Source organism: Colias philodice, chromosome 6, assembly GCF_061535455.1.
Source record: "Colias philodice isolate Cphi_HAF_F1 chromosome 6, ilColPhil1 Martin Lab GWU primary, whole genome shotgun sequence".
In the NCBI taxonomy this organism is placed as follows: domain Eukaryota; kingdom Metazoa; phylum Arthropoda; class Insecta; order Lepidoptera; family Pieridae; genus Colias; species Colias philodice.
This window is the reverse complement of record NC_143091.1, coordinates 370,594-388,181: the sequence shown is the minus strand read 5'-3', so window position 1 is coordinate 388,181 and position 17,588 is coordinate 370,594. Positions and strand designations below refer to the sequence as shown.

General features: G+C 35.6%; 2 protein-coding genes across 3 annotated transcripts in view; both read left to right on the top strand.

Moving 5' to 3' along the window:
• HisT (Histamine transporter) overlaps positions 1-4,818 on the top strand; it is a 66,456-nt gene extending 61,638 nt beyond the window's left edge. For both annotated transcript variants that reach the window (XM_089696005.1, XM_089696006.1), the window contains exons 5-8: positions 1,017-1,216; positions 1,472-1,686; positions 2,127-2,232; positions 3,324-4,818. In XM_089696005.1, the coding sequence (XP_089552131.1) occupies positions 1,017-1,216; positions 1,472-1,686; positions 2,127-2,232; positions 3,324-3,485 (683 nt within the window). In that variant the 3' untranslated portion in view covers positions 3,486-4,818. The remainder of the gene's footprint in view (positions 1-1,016; positions 1,217-1,471; positions 1,687-2,126; positions 2,233-3,323) is intronic.
• A 2,262-nt stretch (positions 4,819-7,080) lies between these two features.
• Positions 7,081-17,588, top strand: part of LOC149487401 (uncharacterized) — a 34,628-nt gene continuing 24,120 nt past the window's right edge. The window contains exons 1-7 of the mRNA XM_089695990.1: positions 7,081-7,379; positions 7,525-7,753; positions 8,175-8,321; positions 8,798-8,878; positions 9,434-9,487; positions 9,766-9,847; positions 10,401-10,587. Coding sequence (XP_089552116.1) covers positions 7,217-7,379; positions 7,525-7,753; positions 8,175-8,321; positions 8,798-8,878; positions 9,434-9,487; positions 9,766-9,847; positions 10,401-10,587 — 943 coding nt within the window. The 5' untranslated portion in view covers positions 7,081-7,216. The remainder of the gene's footprint in view (positions 7,380-7,524; positions 7,754-8,174; positions 8,322-8,797; positions 8,879-9,433; positions 9,488-9,765; positions 9,848-10,400; positions 10,588-17,588) is intronic.

Here is a 17,588-nt window from a genome sequence, read left to right as displayed (position 1 = left end):
ATAAGGCGAAAAAATAAATATTTTCAATCAAATAAATTACAGTGTATTTGGGACATAATAAAGTAAGTTTCCACCAAATTTCGTAGAAAAAAAATAAATTTTGAAGTAGATAGAAATAAAAGACCAAAAACTTGGTTTTTTGAATTTTTCACCTAAATTTTTAGATTATGTGAAAAAATTGTAAATACAAAAGTTGTAGAACTTTTAATTACCTACAACTTTGCCATTGAACTTTTTTCTATAGGACTTGTAGTTTTGTCAGAAATCGAGAGAAACCATTTTTTTCTCTTTAAAGCTCCCCCCTCCCGCTTCCCGAACTCGGATTGACCGTAATTTATTTTTCCTTACATTTTTATCATATTCCCCTCCTTTTCTAATGGGTTTCATCCGACTGCGATTTTTTTTTGTTTCAAAAATTATCTTCTCTAGTCTATAATCAGCATTTCATTAACTGACAATGAAGTGGGATTCAATTAATCTACATTTCAGCCCAAATTTCACTGGTATATATTCATTGAAATACTTGACCGATTAAAATAATCCTGTCCATTTTAATTACTATATTCGATTAAAGCCTGTTTTTTCAGTCGTGAAATATAGGTCCCATTATTCTGAATGATGTAAAATGAGATATAATAATAATATGTGTTTCGATTAAAGCTTTATAGGATGATCGAGACCAAATGATTGGATTCCCTTGAATTTGATTGGTATTATAATTGCAATCGAAATTGATTAAATAGTTTAAAGATAAAATTGGATTGATATCAATAACTATTACAAGCTTACATATTATTATTTGGACAAGAAGTTCTCTAAACTCACCATCAATTTTACTTTTCATATATTTTTATAGAGCTCATTAAATTTACTAAAAATAGCCGTAGGTAAGTCTATTATTTTGTATCATCTGTTAATCACCGTCTCCGATTCTGCTAGTAGTACAATCTTCCCCGTTCTAATGTTTACGACAGTATACCATTACCACCTCACGCTATTTGCGCTTTTTATTCCAGTCTTCAAATCAGCCCCTGCTAGTCCTCCCTCAGCTGCTGCTGACCTCGGTGCCGCTCTGGACTCGAACTTCCTGCAATCCCTGAAGAAACTGATGACCAACCGGAATTATATCCTACTACTGATTTCATATGGATTGAACGTCGGCGTGTTTTATGCTATATCGACTCTACTGAATGAATTGGTGCTGAGATACTATCCTGTAAGTATTTTAGTTTAGTATAATTATTTTTGTTGCTAGGATGTAACGTTATATGTCCCGAATTTTTTAAATAATTGAAAATTATACGCATTATGGTATAATATGACAGATCCCCCTGTGCTTCCAACTTTTACATAACTATATAAAATAGAAAACCTACAGGATATGAGGTTCTTTAATCCTCAAAACTTCTTGCAATTTCCACCTACACATAAACTTCCAAACCCCAATAACTTTAACTTCAAATCATTTCAGGGTGCAAACGCAGACGCCGGTCGCATAGGTCTAGTGATCGTTGTGGCTGGTATGATCGGGTCTGTGGTCTGTGGCCTCATCCTGGACAAGACGCACCGCTTCAAGGAGACCACGCTGGCCGTATACGCCGCTACTGTTGTGGGCATGATAGTGTTCACCTTCACTTTGGACTGTGGATATATCTCTGTGGTTTACATCAGCAGTATATTTCTGGGGTGAGTATGGAGTGTTTTAGTGTCGAAAAGGTTAAAGATTTTAATGAAATTTGAGGTTATTGGATTCGACTGTATTTATAGTCTTCAGGAGAGCTTTTAAATTGAGTGGATTTATAAATAATTCATGTAGAATTATTTTTTATTATTTTATTTTATTAAGGCTCATTAGCAGCTGTACATCGATTGTTTTACATAAAAAATACAGAATTATTGGAATTGACGAATGATATTGAATTATAATCTTCCTTTAGCATTCACAAAAATACGCGAACCAATTTTAATCAGTATTCAGTTGTTCAAAAGAAAATGATCTAAATTATACGTTAAGTTATTAAGTCAGTTTATAAAATTTTAAACTAGCATCGAGCTTTCGACTAAGTTATGATGAATTAATGTTTGATTATTAGCACTTACCTATTCACAAAATATGTGGATTTCAGTTTCTTCATGGCGGGCTATCTTCCAGTGGGATTCGAGTTTGCATCTGAAGTGACTTACCCGGAGCCTGAAGGGACTACATCCGGGATACTTAATGCTTGTGTACAGGTAAGTTGATAATAATTGATAACATTATTATGTTAAAGCTATCCCTTAATTGTTGCTTGTTACTACACTATTTTTTGGTAGTGAAAAAATCAGTAACTTTTCTTTCAGAAAAGTTTTATATTTAGTTAATACGTTTTTATTAAAAAATAAAACCGGCCAAGTGCGAGTCGGGCTCGCGCACAAAGGGTTCCGTAGCAGCAAATATAATAAATTACAGTTAAATCAACCTATCTCAAAAACTATAAGAGATACTTTGATCAAACCAAAAATCGTTGAAAGAGTTAATTAGCATGCATCACCTCTATTTTTTTTAGAATTTTATACCCCGTAGTTATAAAAATAGAGGGGGGGGGACATACTTTTTACGACTTTGAGAGCTGATATCTCAAAAACCGTTCACTTTAAGAAAAATGTTTTTTAGAAAACTTTATATCATTTTAAAAGACCTTTCCATTGATACCCCACACGGGTATGTACATCGAAAAAAAAAATTTCATCCCTCAGTTACATGTATGGGGGGCCCCACCCCCAATTCTTTTTTTTACTATTTAGTGTCATATTTTTGTAGCGGTTCATACAACACATATTCCCATCAAATTTCATCACTGTAGTACTTATAGTTTCCGAGTAAATCGGCTGTGACAGACGGACAGACGGACAGACGGACAGACGGACATGACGAAACTATAAGGGTTCCGTTTTTGCCATTTTGGCTACGGAACCCTAAAAATACGTGTGGCACTCGGGGACTGCCGCAATAAAGCTATTGCATGCTATGCCTTCAAGCCACACCTCCGTGCCCGTCGGAGTGGGGAGCGTGAGGTTTTTTAGTTACGGAATTTCTGGATTCGGTCCCCGCGCTCAAGGCTCGCGATAGAAGCTATGCAATAGCTTAATAAAAAAGAGCGTGAGTGCCGAGCACATGTGTCGTCGCTTCACGCCAAGACGTGACGGCATTGCCATGACGCTTGAAATTTTACTCTCAACGAGCAGAAGTTTCACTTTATAAAATTACTTTTTTTACATAAGTACAAGTTTTTAAACTGTTATTTTATTTTTTTCAAATATTAATTATTATTCATGAATTTCAGGTGTTCGGCATAGTCCTAACCCTTCTCTTCGAATGGATGCTCGGTGAGGTAGGTGACCGTTGGGCCAATTTGACCCTTTGCGCGATTCTAGCACTCGGCACCTCTATCACAGCTGCTATACGATCTGACTTGCGCCGTCAAGCCGCGCAGAACAAGGGTTAAATGCCGCGAAAATTTGAAATGACGGGATTTTTTTTCTACAGAGTATTTTCAAAGCGTTTATAGTATTATGTATGCTCAGTTTTAAAAGACAAAAATGAAGGTATTGACCGTTTATAAAATTTAATAGCTCGATGAATTTTATTAAATTTTACTTCGTAACAGCTTGGCTTTGCTTAGCTGCTTTAGAATTTTAGATGAAATATTTATATTTTAAATTATGACGCTGTATGGTTATATGTCAATAATGCGCGGGAAATAGGAAAATCCACAGAAAAAATTTGAAAAAAAAAATGTCTTTAGATTATTAGCGACATGGATATTTCTACTCGAATTTCTTAGGATAGAGTATGATATTATTAATAGATATTGTATGGACTTATAATATTTAACAATGACAATAAATACGTGTCTCTATGTACAAGTATATTATATAAATTATAACGTTTTACGTAGTCGAAAGTTATCCAATAATAAATAACGAAGTTTATACATTTACGATTTATCGTTAAGAAATTGTATTTTTCTGAAATAGTCGGTGTTTTCGATGTTTAATGTTAAATGTGATAAAAAATTACTTAGCTTGTTAAAAGACGACAATATTATAATATTTTGTCGAATAATACAGTTTTAAGAAGATTCCGTAATATTTATTGAAACAAACTTTGCGATATTTATTTTATTAAGAAAATATCAAATAATACCGAACTATATTATATCTATTATATTCTAAACATCTACGAATATGTCATCATATTATCTTATTTAATATACTTCTATACATATTTTACACTTTTTGATTACACAGAAACTAAAATATTTTTTTACAAATTTAACTTCAAGCAAATAAAAGCTTTTTTTCAATAATGTATTAGTTACTCCACTATTATAGAATATACTTAGACTGTGCCTAATATAATTATGGACACAATTGACGCATCGAAGCTAACAATTATAATGAAACAACGAACCAACACGCAAACTCATTATTTGCTTATCTATATTTTGTTTCCATAAACTTAATAATACCGTTACCATATTATAACTACGTTGTTTGAATTAAAAATGTATCGATAACTGAACTAGTGAGTCGAACTTCGAACGATCATTCTTATATACAGCATTACCATTACGTAGTACTACAATATATTATATGTATTATATTCTGTGGCATTACTAGTATAGTATTATATTATTATCTGTGGTAGCATCACTCTAATTTTATCTATGCTACAGATAATTTTGCTATTAATTGGGATGTTTTGATAAACATTTTACTCTACAAAGGCCTAGAATTATGTAATTACCTATTTTTGACATTTTTAATGCAACTTATTGTCGAGCCAATTTAATAGGCAACATTTGACGTCTATCAATTTTATCTTCGAAGAGAGGTAACCTGCTTAAAAACATCGATTAAAGTGAATTAATCGATACGGATTTGAAACATTTGTCAATCGAATTTATTGATTTATGATAATTTTTATTCACAAGTAATCAATGCATTCGATTCTAGATGTCAGATTTCGATTTTTAGAGTAACGTCTCTGGTATTTAAAAAGAAAAAAGGTTTATTGACACAAAATTGTAGTGACGTCAGTTCTTCAATTCAGAAATTGTTTATTATGTTTAAAATGGTTTATCAGTAAAATGAAATCTTAAAATTACTTGTATCGGTCATTGTTATTATAAATATGTAGTCGTAATTGAAAAAAGTCAAGCAAATGTGCAGTTCTAACAAAACGAAATATCATGTTATTCTATGTCGTCGTTACTAGGTTACGTTCTTGAATTTTGTTGAACTGTCAAATGTTGCCTATTAAAATGGCTCTACTATAGGTGCATAATTTTGTTTGATAATTTGGGAATATTATATTAATCTAATCTAAAATAATACCAATGACAGCAAAATGACACATTATCGAATATGCTGTTTGACAGCGCTTTGAAATTGACAACTTATGAATGGCGCGAAATTTAAGAACCACCTTCGGTTGATAAAAGTAATACTTATCGATGTACAAAGAATAATTTAGGCCTATCTGTTGCACAAAATAAACAAACCAAACCGGAATAAGTTTTTATATTAGATGAACATTATTATAGGTATTATAATGCCTATAACAATAAATGACACTATGACGGATAATTTTTCAAGTAATTTTAATAAAATATGCATTTACAATTATTGTTTAGACATTATTTTATGTAAGTTAAATACATATTAATATGACTGTAATTGATTGTGGATAAAGAGAGCTTTTTCCTGAACGCTAATTAATAGATGATAATATTACTTATTTTATATAATAATATAATAATGAATTACTATAATTTCAAAATAGTAGTGATAGGTCACTACTATTTTGAAATTAGCCTAGGGGCTAAACACAAACATTCTTATAAATTAAGTAAGTGTATACTTTAATATTTTTTTCAATTCAAAACTGTATTTTTTACTGTTATTTCGGTAAAACCGCTTATAAATTAGATTCTTTTATTTACTGAAGTATAAAAATACGATAATTGTGATCATTTTCGTTACACACTTTATATACCTAGGTAACAATCATTCCAATTTTCCAAAACTCATTAAAGGCTTGTGACTCATTTTTACATTTATTTATTATTTACTTTAGTATGTAAATACATTAGACTCAATTTATTTATTTATTTTATGAAATAAAATAATTATTGAGTAAGTAAATTGTGTGTAACACAATGTGATGTGATCCAGTATTACATTTGAATAGATTTTATTATATTTTGTTTTCAATAGTTTAAGATGAAACTTTTTCTTATTTATACAATTAGACGGTTGCATTTCATTTTTAATTTGAAATATAATTTTTAAAATAATAATAAATAAAAATCATTTATTGATCAATTTGTGGGTTAGGTACAAACATGTAACATTTGGACCCCAAACTAGGACAGCCTGTATTTTGGGGTCCAAATTAATCGCTTACGACCGATGCATAAAATAAGTGATGTAGAACAACGTCCTTTGAATTTGTCATGTTGCTTCAAAGTTCAATACGAAATAAAACAACATGAATTTGTATTTTACCGGAATGACTTACATAATTAAATAATTGTTGTATTTTAAGAAGAAATTCAAATACTGGGTTGTAACGAAATAGTATGGAATAATTTTAAGAACCTACCACAACGGATTATTAAATTATAATTATTAAGCAATTATGAGGTGATTATGTTTTAATTTTAAGAGATAGCTGTTCGTAGCAAGATAGTGTTTTAAAAAATACAATAAATAAATTTGTTGGCATCTAATAAATTTTGTTTTATTTGTCCTCTTAACGATTCTCCAAAATTTATAGGACGTTTACATGAAGAAATCTTAATACCTTTTAATTTCATAACGCCTAATTAGTAATTATAGTACATATAATTACATTGGCAATAAGAATATACATAATAGTTTATTAAAATATGTTACTTGAGAAATAACGTATCCCATAAATATGGGATTTGAATTTGTTAGCACAAAAAGTTTAGTATCTGCGACATTAAAAGTGAATAAGCATAAATGACATTGACGTTGTTGACGTCAAAATATCAGTTGCTATGGCGGCAGATTTAGATTTTAGTAAACGAAGACTGAAAATTTTAAATTAATTTAAGTTAATGGCACGATTTGTTAGAAAACAATGCATTTAAAATAAATTCCACGAACAATGTAGTTCTATAAGTTAAATGGCCCGGTATTTTAAATGTATAAAAATTTCGTGTTGCATTATAATTTATTTGCCGTAATTGTAAATTATTTTGATTGTGAATATAAAGAAATCGGATTGATAACGAATACAATGAATGATGGGAAAGAAAAAAGCGCACATGATATGTGCAAGAATCACACAGCCCGATCAGAAAAAGGTAAGTTACTGAGCTTTTGAAAATATTGCTTGAGGCTTAATTCTCAGAGTAATAAAAAAATGTAAGTCATAAATCTAGATCACTGTCTCATGTATAAGTGTGTTTCACATACAAAGAAATTCGTATGAACAATGCATTATTACAGATTTTTATAGAATTTGCCCTTCAAAACTTAGTAAGCGTGAATTAGAGGATTTATATTTCGCCCTTGTTGACAATAATGTGGATCTGAAGAAAACGGTTAATGGGCAGCGGGAACAGCTAAAGATTTTATCAACAAAGTTACAAAGGGCTACAGTGCAGAGGCCTCTGGTACGGGACATAAAGGAATGCTGCTGTAATTGTAAAGCTACTGTGAACGAACAGAAAGAGACGTATGTGTAAATTATATCATAATTATTAGTAAGAAAAATAAATAAGTGTAGGTGTACAAATAACGAAACAAATACTGAACTCAGATAATATTTGAATTTTTCAAAGCATATTATTTTTATTCTTTTTCCTTTTATGTATTGGCTTGAGTGCCTATTTATAATGATTTTTTTTTATTTATAATATCACTAGTGGTCCGCCCCGGCTTCGCCCGTGGTACCTACATGTTTAAACTATCCTATCTCTCAAGTTGGATCGAACTGCACATGGTGTGCAAATTTTATTATAATCGGTTAAGTGGTTTAGGAGTCCATTGAGGACAAACATTGTGACACAAGATTTATATATATTAAGATTACACATCTAAGTTTTAATAATCTATTTTAATCATAAAGTTTATCATGACTCTTTATACTGTTGTAGTATAGCAGATATGAAGAAAACCAATGAGCGTTTAAGTGACAGGATTCGCTTGCTCAACATGAGGCTTTGTTCGACAAAACAGTTCCTTAAAAAGGGTTCAGTAGGATCAAAATGTCCAAAATGCAATATGTCTTCCATTTCTATGAAGTAAGTTTCAATTTAATGTTTATTTGATTCACATAAACAGAAAGTTCTTTTAATTAGATACTTATTTAAAAAAAAAGACGGGTTGCACTCCGGGAGTGCCGGCAGAAGTGAAAAATTGATTATTAACGTTGAGCATGTTTGATATTTTGGAATGGTATCCGTCTTACGCTTTTTCGATCAGGCCACGTGTCCTGACGCGAGTTTAAGATTTTATACCCAACGCCGCTAAAGAAGTTTTCACTTCAAAAATATTATGTAAAATGTTACATTGTTATAATCTTATGAGAGCAACTATGAAGTTTTGTGTCTTCTCTGTAGAAACTGTTTTCTGACCAGTAGTATAATATTATTATTTTTCTGTAGTTTGATGATAAATGAAGTGTTGTTGAATAAATAAATGTTTGAGTTTGAGTTTGAAATTAAGAAAATGTGTGTATATGTATAGAAAAATAATTCATTTTTGACTTATTTTTCAGAAATGCATCTACAAGTGCTCTCAATTTGAAAGCAAATGAGAATGTTAGATCTTCCACAGCTTCCTGCCAATATCTTAATAGGTACCAGGTTTTTCTTTATTCTCATTATCACTTTTTCTTAATGAATTTCTTTTTAGCTTGAAAATATCAAAGACGCATAATATGTTTATTGCTAAGATAATTTTGTTAGGTGTATCTTTTTTTAAGTAGCTTATAAGGTGTAAGTTTTGAAAATACTTTAGGTACTGGAAACGAAGCATAATATTAGTAACTAGCTTAAGCGGTTTCACCCGCATTACTCCGCTCCTGTTGGTCTTAGCGTGATGATAAAATATAGCCTATAGTCTTCCTCGATAAATGGGCTATCTAACACCAAAAGAATTTTTCAAATCGGACCAGTAGTTCCCGAGATTAGCGCGTTCAAACAAACAAACAAACTCTTCAGCTTTATAATATTAGTATAGATTTGATTCAGTATTAAAAGCTTCATAGGAATATTATTGAAACAATTTTATTGAGCATTTTCTGCTCAATTATAATTCTAAATTCTAATATTGCAATTCATTTTGATTTTGACTTTTTTAATATAAATTATATTATAAATGATTGAAATAATTGTTTTTTCACAATTTTCAGTGATTTCGCCCAGCCGTCTTCCCCAATCCAAGAAATCGCATCAACTAGAGAACAGTATGTTAAATAAACAAATGTCATTTTATAACCCACATAACTTATAAATTGAATCTAATAAATAGTGAGAAATTTAATATTTCCTTAGTTTAATAAATTCTTTTATTATTTATGCGTTTGAGAGCAGTAAAAGACTATTCTTTTTTAATAAAAAGTTATTGTGTTGATACAGTGGTTCATTTGATTATAAAAAAATAAAAATTTAATTACTTAGTTATTTTCTGTAAAATATTATAGTTTCATTGTATTATCTTATCTGTGGTTTCATTTAATTTCAGATCTACAGAAGGTCCCTGTGATCAGAATAAATGTAGAACTCTCATGGAAGAGATGAAACAAAAGATTGCTGATTTGCAACAGGTTTGTATTAAAAAAATATATTTAATAGCTTTTCTGATTATCTGTAACTAAAATCACTGAAAATATTATAATAATTTTCAAAATTTTGGGTATTTATGTTTATAATGTTTTCAAAAGGAGACCATTAAAGCCCAAGTTAATAGTCGAACATTGTGCACACATATATTAAGATCTCACAGACTGAAAGCCGGTTTCTCAATTGAGAATTGATTTCAATAAGGTTTGAGAAAACTTTGTGACATACAAACCAATATTAAAGCAGCATTTACATATAATTTCAGAGGTTCTAATCTATACTAATATTATAAAGCTGAAGAGTTTGTTTGTTTGTTTGTTTGAACGCGCTAATCTCGGGAACTACTGGTCCGATTTGAAAAAATATTTTGGTGTTAGATAGCCCATTTACCGAGGCGGGCTATACTATATATAATCACGCTAAGACCAACAGGAGCGGAGCAATGCGGGTGAAACCGCGGGGAACAGCTAGTGTTAAATATGTGAAAATAAAATTTAGAAACCGGTCGTCAATATACATTATACAGCCTTCTTCCAGGAATTATCATCCACACACGAAGACTATTCGACTCGAATAAAACGACTCGAAGAAGAAATGAAAACATTTCATTCTGAAAACATTCGAGTTAGAAGTGAGTCGACTTCGAGCGGGCACAGGATTGAGCAGCAAAGGGGGGAAATTACAGATCTCTTGCAGAGATTGAGGATTTGTGAAGCTCAGTGTGGTAGGAAACGTTTTTGTTTAAAAACATTTTAGAATTTGTATCTACAAAAATTCATGCACATTTGAGAATATAGGTATATTAAGAAGAGCTGGAACGTCAACACATTTACACATTGCACATGTTAGGCCGGGAGATACTGACACAAAATTTCGGGTCATTTGTAACAGGATGGCGGTCTAGAGGGGTCTTAGTACGCAATGACAAAAAGAAAAATGATGGTCAGAACGCTGGTACCGGCGGACTAGTCGCGTGGGCGTTAGTCACACTCGTCGGATAAATAGCGAAAGTCCAACGATTTGTAACACAAAAATTTTAGAATTTACCGATAGCCCTTAAAAAAGATGTAGGCGGTAGTGTCATGCCATACAGTTACGATGTGACTTACAGTCCGCCATACCGACGTGAATGCGTTGATTTAAAAAAAAACAATTCAACCATTTGTACCGGGCTCACTTTTGCACAGGTAACCATCGTCGTGCAGCCATTTACTAAAATCGCCATGCCATACTTTTCGGACGATTCCAAATGGTCGCCATACCGCGGAAAATCTGCAAATTTTTGAATTTTTTTTCTCGCCAAACGATTTGTACCACCCTACATTTTTTTTTTCAACAACTCCTGAATGATTATAAATAGAAGTGTGATAATGCCATACCTGTGGGAGGTGGCGAATGTGTATAAGATTTTTTTCTTATTGTAAGATTTTATTCGTAGTTTGAACGATTTGTAGCAGTATGGCACTAATTTTTCCCTCTATTAAAAGTATGGCAAATATAATAATGGTCACGTTGCATCATATACTTTCGCAAAATTGCCGTACTGGTACAAATCGCCAATTCTTTTCATTTTTTTTTACGTCTTGGCTTAAGTCTTACAATCATCCGCCCCATGTTTGCAATCTGCGATATTTTTTTCTAGGTAGAATTGTATACAAACAAACAGAATATAATGATCCCATACTGTAAAAAATTATTTTACGTATTGTACAGTCGTATTTTTGAAACGTGACGAATAAATTAATTTTCAAGTATAGCAGCACTTTTTCCCCCTACTAGAAGTATGGCAAATATAATAATGGTCACATTTTATCAAATACTCTCCAAAAATCCAAATGCAATACTGGTACAAATTGTTTGGCGAAAAAAAATTTTTTTTTGCAGATTTTCGGCGGTATGGTGGCCATTTGGAATCGTCCGAAAAGTATGGCATGGTGATTTTCGTAAATGTCTGCTTTGAATTGTTTTTTTTTTAATCAACGCATCGCGTCGGTATGGGGGGCTGTAAGTTACACTGGAAAAGTATGGCATGACACTACCGCCTACATCTTTTTTATGGGCTATCGGTGAATTCTAAAATTTTTGTGTTACAAATCGTTTGACTTTCGCTATTTATCCGACGAGTTCAACTAACGCCCACGCGACTAGTCCGCCGGTACCAGCGTTCTGAGTTCTGACCATCATTTTTCTTTTAGTCATTGCGTAATAAGACCTCAGTATAACCGCCATTCTGTTACAAATGACCCGAAATTTTGTGTCAGTATCTCCCGGCCTATGTATGTGTCATATTTTGCAATTGTTTATAAATACAGGGTGATGTAATTGGTGTAGTACGAATATCTAAAAATCTATGAAGAATTTTGTGATACAGTAAATGGAAGAATTATAGACTATTTTACAGTATTTAATAAAATAATTTAATTTTTTGTTCATTTTCATTAGAAATGTCAATTTTTCTCACCAAGGTGGAAATTTGGATGATAAGGATCTTGTTAGAAAAATATAAATTTTGACTAAAATCGGCATTTCTTTTTCAAAAATCAAATTACTAATTAATAATCAGAGTTATCACATTATTAAAAAAAATAAGCCAAACTATACACAATTTTTACCTACTTGATGCAATCCTCAAAGATCATGGACATAGTGTATTGCGCCTTCCACCATACCATCCAGAACTCAACCCAATAGAGTTACTATGGGGCATAATTAAAGGGAAAGTAGCATCACAAAATGTGAACTTTAACTTGAAAACTGTGGAAGAATTATTTAGAAAGGAAGCAAATGCTATTAGTCTGGATATGTTTAGTGACGTTTGGAGAAAGACGCGAGAACATGAGGAAAAATATATTCAATTAGAACCAAAAGTAGATAATTACACTGACTCATTTATGATAACATTAAGAAATTCCGACAACGAAACATCGAGTTCTTCGAGCGATGAAAGTTACAGTGAAGTAGAAGATTACGATTATGATTAAATAGATTCTTCTTCTTCTCTATAGATACTGCTTTCTGAATTGGTGGTAAATGTTAAAACTGTTAAACTGTTATGACGATTAAAAAGTGCTTCTAGAAGAAGTCTAATTGTATAAATGTTTGAGTTTGAGTTTAAAACCAATAGTGTGAAAATTATACAATAAACATGTAACACATATTTGTTAGCGCGTATTGGTAGGTATTACGTACTTACTACAAATATAATATTTCTTAGATATCTTTACTCGACCAAAGTCAGGAATTTAATTATTATTTGATAATTGAATGATTATTAATACTTTTATCCAATTGATTATTATTAGAATAAATAATTAACTTCATCAATTGATTTACTTTTAAATTATAATTTTACAGGTAAATTATGAGAGCTTTCATAAGTAATTATATTTGCATATCATCATATATATATAAAGCTACACTACCACTCACTCACTGACATCGCTTTTCTCGGAAACTACGTGGAAAGTTGGGGGGATTTCGACGTGATCGTGTAGAGGTGCTCCGATCGACCAGAGGAAAAATATAGCGATCTCGATCTACTTCGAAAACCGAGTCGACCCCTGGAGGTGCGCAAAAACGGTGATACCTGGAGGGGGGGTGTCTGAACAAAAAATGCTCGGAACTGGTGGCGATTACCAGGGGTGGTGGAAAAATGGGGATTTTCGCGAAAACAAGATGGCCGCCGTACTTTGCCAAAATCGCCGTTTATGAATCCTTACGTCTCAAATTTGGCACACGTGCTCTGTTCGAGCCGGCGAATCGATCGGTGCCCCGTTCGAGTGGCTCCGGGCCCCCGTTTCTGACTTTCATACATTGGAAAATCCAACGGCCCGCGGAAACGGTGCGAGTTGGGTGGGGGGTCCCGGAACTAAAAATGATCACCACCCTGGGACGCTACCAGGGAGCCGTAGTGGGACGCTCGATTTTGGAATTTTTCCATTTTTGGCGCAAACATAAAAACGTAAATTTAGACGAGGTGGCGCAACGGAGAAATACACCAATGATGCATTCGTACTCGCCCAGCTCCCAGGATATCCAGAAAAATACGAAATCTTAAACTTTCCCTCATCTCGCGAAGACGGTCAACGGCCCGCGCAAACGGTAGCAGCTACATCTGGGGTGCTAGAACTAAACTTGGAGTAGACCTCGAGCAATTACCACAGATAGTGAAAAAAATTCAAAATGGCGGAAAAAATGGCCGCCGCCATACAATTTCTAAAACGGCCATTTCTGGGCCGATCGCGCTGAAACTTGGCACAGGGGCTTTAATCGAGCCGCACATTAAGGTGTGATACTCATAATCGAGTTTCCACCGCTGGTTTCCGAGTTTCATACAAAGCAAAATTCGACGGCTCTCCGAAACGGCGCCAGATAGCCGGGGGGTGTAGAACTAAAAAATGATCAGGAAGATGGGGCGCTACCAGGGCAATGGAGAGATTTCAAATTGGACGCAATTTTTTTTCAAAAATGGCCAATTTTTCGAGGCAAGATGATGGCGCCGGTTATTTCACGATCGGTCTGAAAATTGACATTTGTGCTCTTATCGGCCATATTTACAAAACTGCATACTCAGAATCTCTCTCCGACCCCTGGTTTCCATTTTCCATACATCACGAAATTCACCAGCTCTCTGAACCGGTGGCAGGTAGGTCGGGGTCGCCGAAGTAAAAAATGCTTCAAAACTTGGTCCGCTTCCAGGCATATAAAAATTTTTGGTAAAGAGCGAAATTTTTTTTTTCGAAAATTTTGTATGGAAATTTCCATAGTAGGAAGGGTAATTGAATAGCAACGGCAAAAGACGGCGCCGCGGGCTGCTTGCTGCCCGCGCACCGCGCAACCTCGAAGGTCGGCAGCCTCCCGAAGTAGAAAATATTTATTAACTTTTGAACTACCGCACGAGCGAAGCGAGCGAATCACGGCAGCGGCTGGCGTAAATATTCAAATAGGTAGCGAGGAGCGAAGCGACGAGCGAGTTAGGTTAACTTTTGAACTACCGCACTAGCCAAGCGAGCGAAGCGAGCAAGTCACGTCAGCGGCTGGCGTAAATATTCAAAGAAGTAGCGAGGAGCGAAGTGACGAGCGAGTTAGGTTAACTTTTGAACTACCCCACTAGCCAAGCGAGCGAAGCGAGCAAGTCACGTCAGCGGCCTGCGTAAATATTCAAAGAAGTAGCGAGGAGCGAAGCGACGAGCGAGTTTGGTTACTTTTGAACTACCGCACTAGCCAAGCGAGCGAAGCGAGCAAGTCACGTCAGCGGCCGGCGTAAATATTCAAAGAAGTAGCGAGGAGCGAAGCGACGAGCCAGTTAGGTTAACTTTTGAACTACCGCACTAGCCAAGCGAGCGAAGCGAGCAAGTCACGTCAGCGGCCGGCGTAAATACTCAAAGAAGTAGCGAGGAGCGAAGCGACGAGCGTGTTAAGTAAACTCTTTAACAGTTTATTATGAAAAGTCACTGCCCGCTATCGATTAGACACCTCAAAATGATGAAACAGTTTCGACTGACTGTAGAATCGCTGTTAGCAGATGTAACAAATGGACAGGAAATTCAAATGCATTTTCAAATGACTGAAGATTTCTGCCCTGGGATGAGCCGCGAGCTGCTTGCAGCTCGCGCACCACGCACCCTCGAAGGTAGACAGCCCCCCGGAATAGAAAATATTTGAATGGGAAATTTATAAGCACTTCCGATTGACTGTGGAATCGCTGTTAGCAGATATTAACAAATTGACAGGGAATTTTTATGCATTTTCAACTGACTGAATATTTCTGCCCTGGGATGCTTCGCGGGCTGCTTGCAGCCCGCGCACCACGCACCCTCGAAGGTGGACAGTCTCCCGGAATAGAAAATATTATAATGGGGAATTTATAAGCACTTCCGATTGACTGTGGAATCGCAGTTAGCAGATAATAACAAATTGGCTGGGAATTTTAATGCATTTTCAATTGACTGAAGATTTTTGTCCCTGGGATGTACCGCGGGCTGCTTGCAGCCCGCGCACCACGCGCCCTCGAAGGTCGACAGCATTATAGAATAGAAAATATGTGAATGGGGAATTTAAAAGCACTTCCGATTGACTGTGGAATCGCAGTTACCAGAAAATTACAAATGGACTTGGAATTCTAACACATTTTCTAATGACTGCCCTATTGCTTCAACCCAGGGGCAAAAGGGGCTCGCGGGCTGCTTGCAGCCCGCGCACAACGCACCCTCGAAGGTCGACAGCATTTCAAAATAGAAAATATTTGAATTGGGAATTTATAAGCACTTCCGATTCACTGTGGAATCGCTGTTGGCAAATAATAACAAATCGACGGGGGATTTTGATGCATTTTCAAATGACTGCCCTATTGCTTCAACCCAGGGGCAAAAGGGGCTCGCGGGCTGCTTGCAGCCCGCGCACAACGCACCAGCTAGTTATAATATATAAAGCTACACTACCACTCACTCACTCACTGACTGACATCGGTTTTCTCGGAAACTACGTGGAAAGTGGGGGGGATAACGACGTGATCGTGTAGAGGTGTGCCGAGTGACCAGAGGAAAAATATAGCGATCTCGATCATCTTCGAAAACCGAGTGGACCCCTGGAGGTGCGCAAAAACGGTGATACCTGGAGGGGGGGTGTCTGAACAAAAAATGCTCGGAACTGGTGGCGATTACCAGGGGTGGTGGAAAAATGGCGATTTTCGTGAAAACAAGATGGCCGCCGTACTTTGCCAAAATCGCCATTTATGAATCCTTACGTCTCAAATTTGGCACACGTGCTCTGTTCGAGCCGGCGAATCGATCGGTGCCCCGTTCGAGTGGCTCCGGGCCCCCGTTTCCGACTTTCATACATTGGAAAATCCAACGGCCCGCGGAAACGGTGCGAGTTAAGTGGGGGGTCCCGGAACTAAAAATGATCACCACCCTGGGACGCTACCAGGGAGCCATAGTGGGTCGCTCGATTTTGGAATTTTTCCATTTTTGGCGCAAACATAAAAAGGTGCATATAGCCGAGGTGGTGCAATGGAGAAACACACCAATGACGCATTCATACTCGCCCAGCTCCCAGGATATCCAGAAAAATATGAAACCCTGAACTTTCTCACAGCCCGCGAAGACGGTCAACGGCCCGCGCAAACGGTAGCAGCGACATCTGGGGTGCTCGAACTAAACTTGTAGTAGACCTCGAGCAATTACCACAGAGTGCGAAAAAAATTCAAAATGGCGGAAAAAATGGCCGCCGCCATACAAATTCTAAAACGGCCGTCGCTGGTCCGATCGCGCTGAAACTTGGCACAGGAACTTTTATCGAGCCGCATATTAAGTTGGCATACTCATAATCGAGTTTCCACAGCTGGTTTCCGAGTTTCATACAACGCGAAATTGGACGGCTCTCCGAAACGGCGCGAGATAGGTGGGGGGTGTAGAACTAAAAAATGATCAGGAACATGGGGCGCTACCAGGGCAATGGAGAAATTTCAAATTGGACGCCATTTTTTTTTCAAAAATGGCCAATTTTTCAAAGCAAGATGGTGGCGCCGGTTACTTTACGATCGGTCCGAAAATTGACTTCTGTGCTCTAATCGGCCAAATTTACAAAACTGCATACTCAGAATTTCTCTCCGACCCCCGGTTTTCATTTTCCATACATCACGAAATTCAACGGCTCTCCGAACCGGTGGCACTTAGGTCGGGGTCGCCAAAGTAAAAAATGCTTCAAAACCTGGTCCGCTTCCAG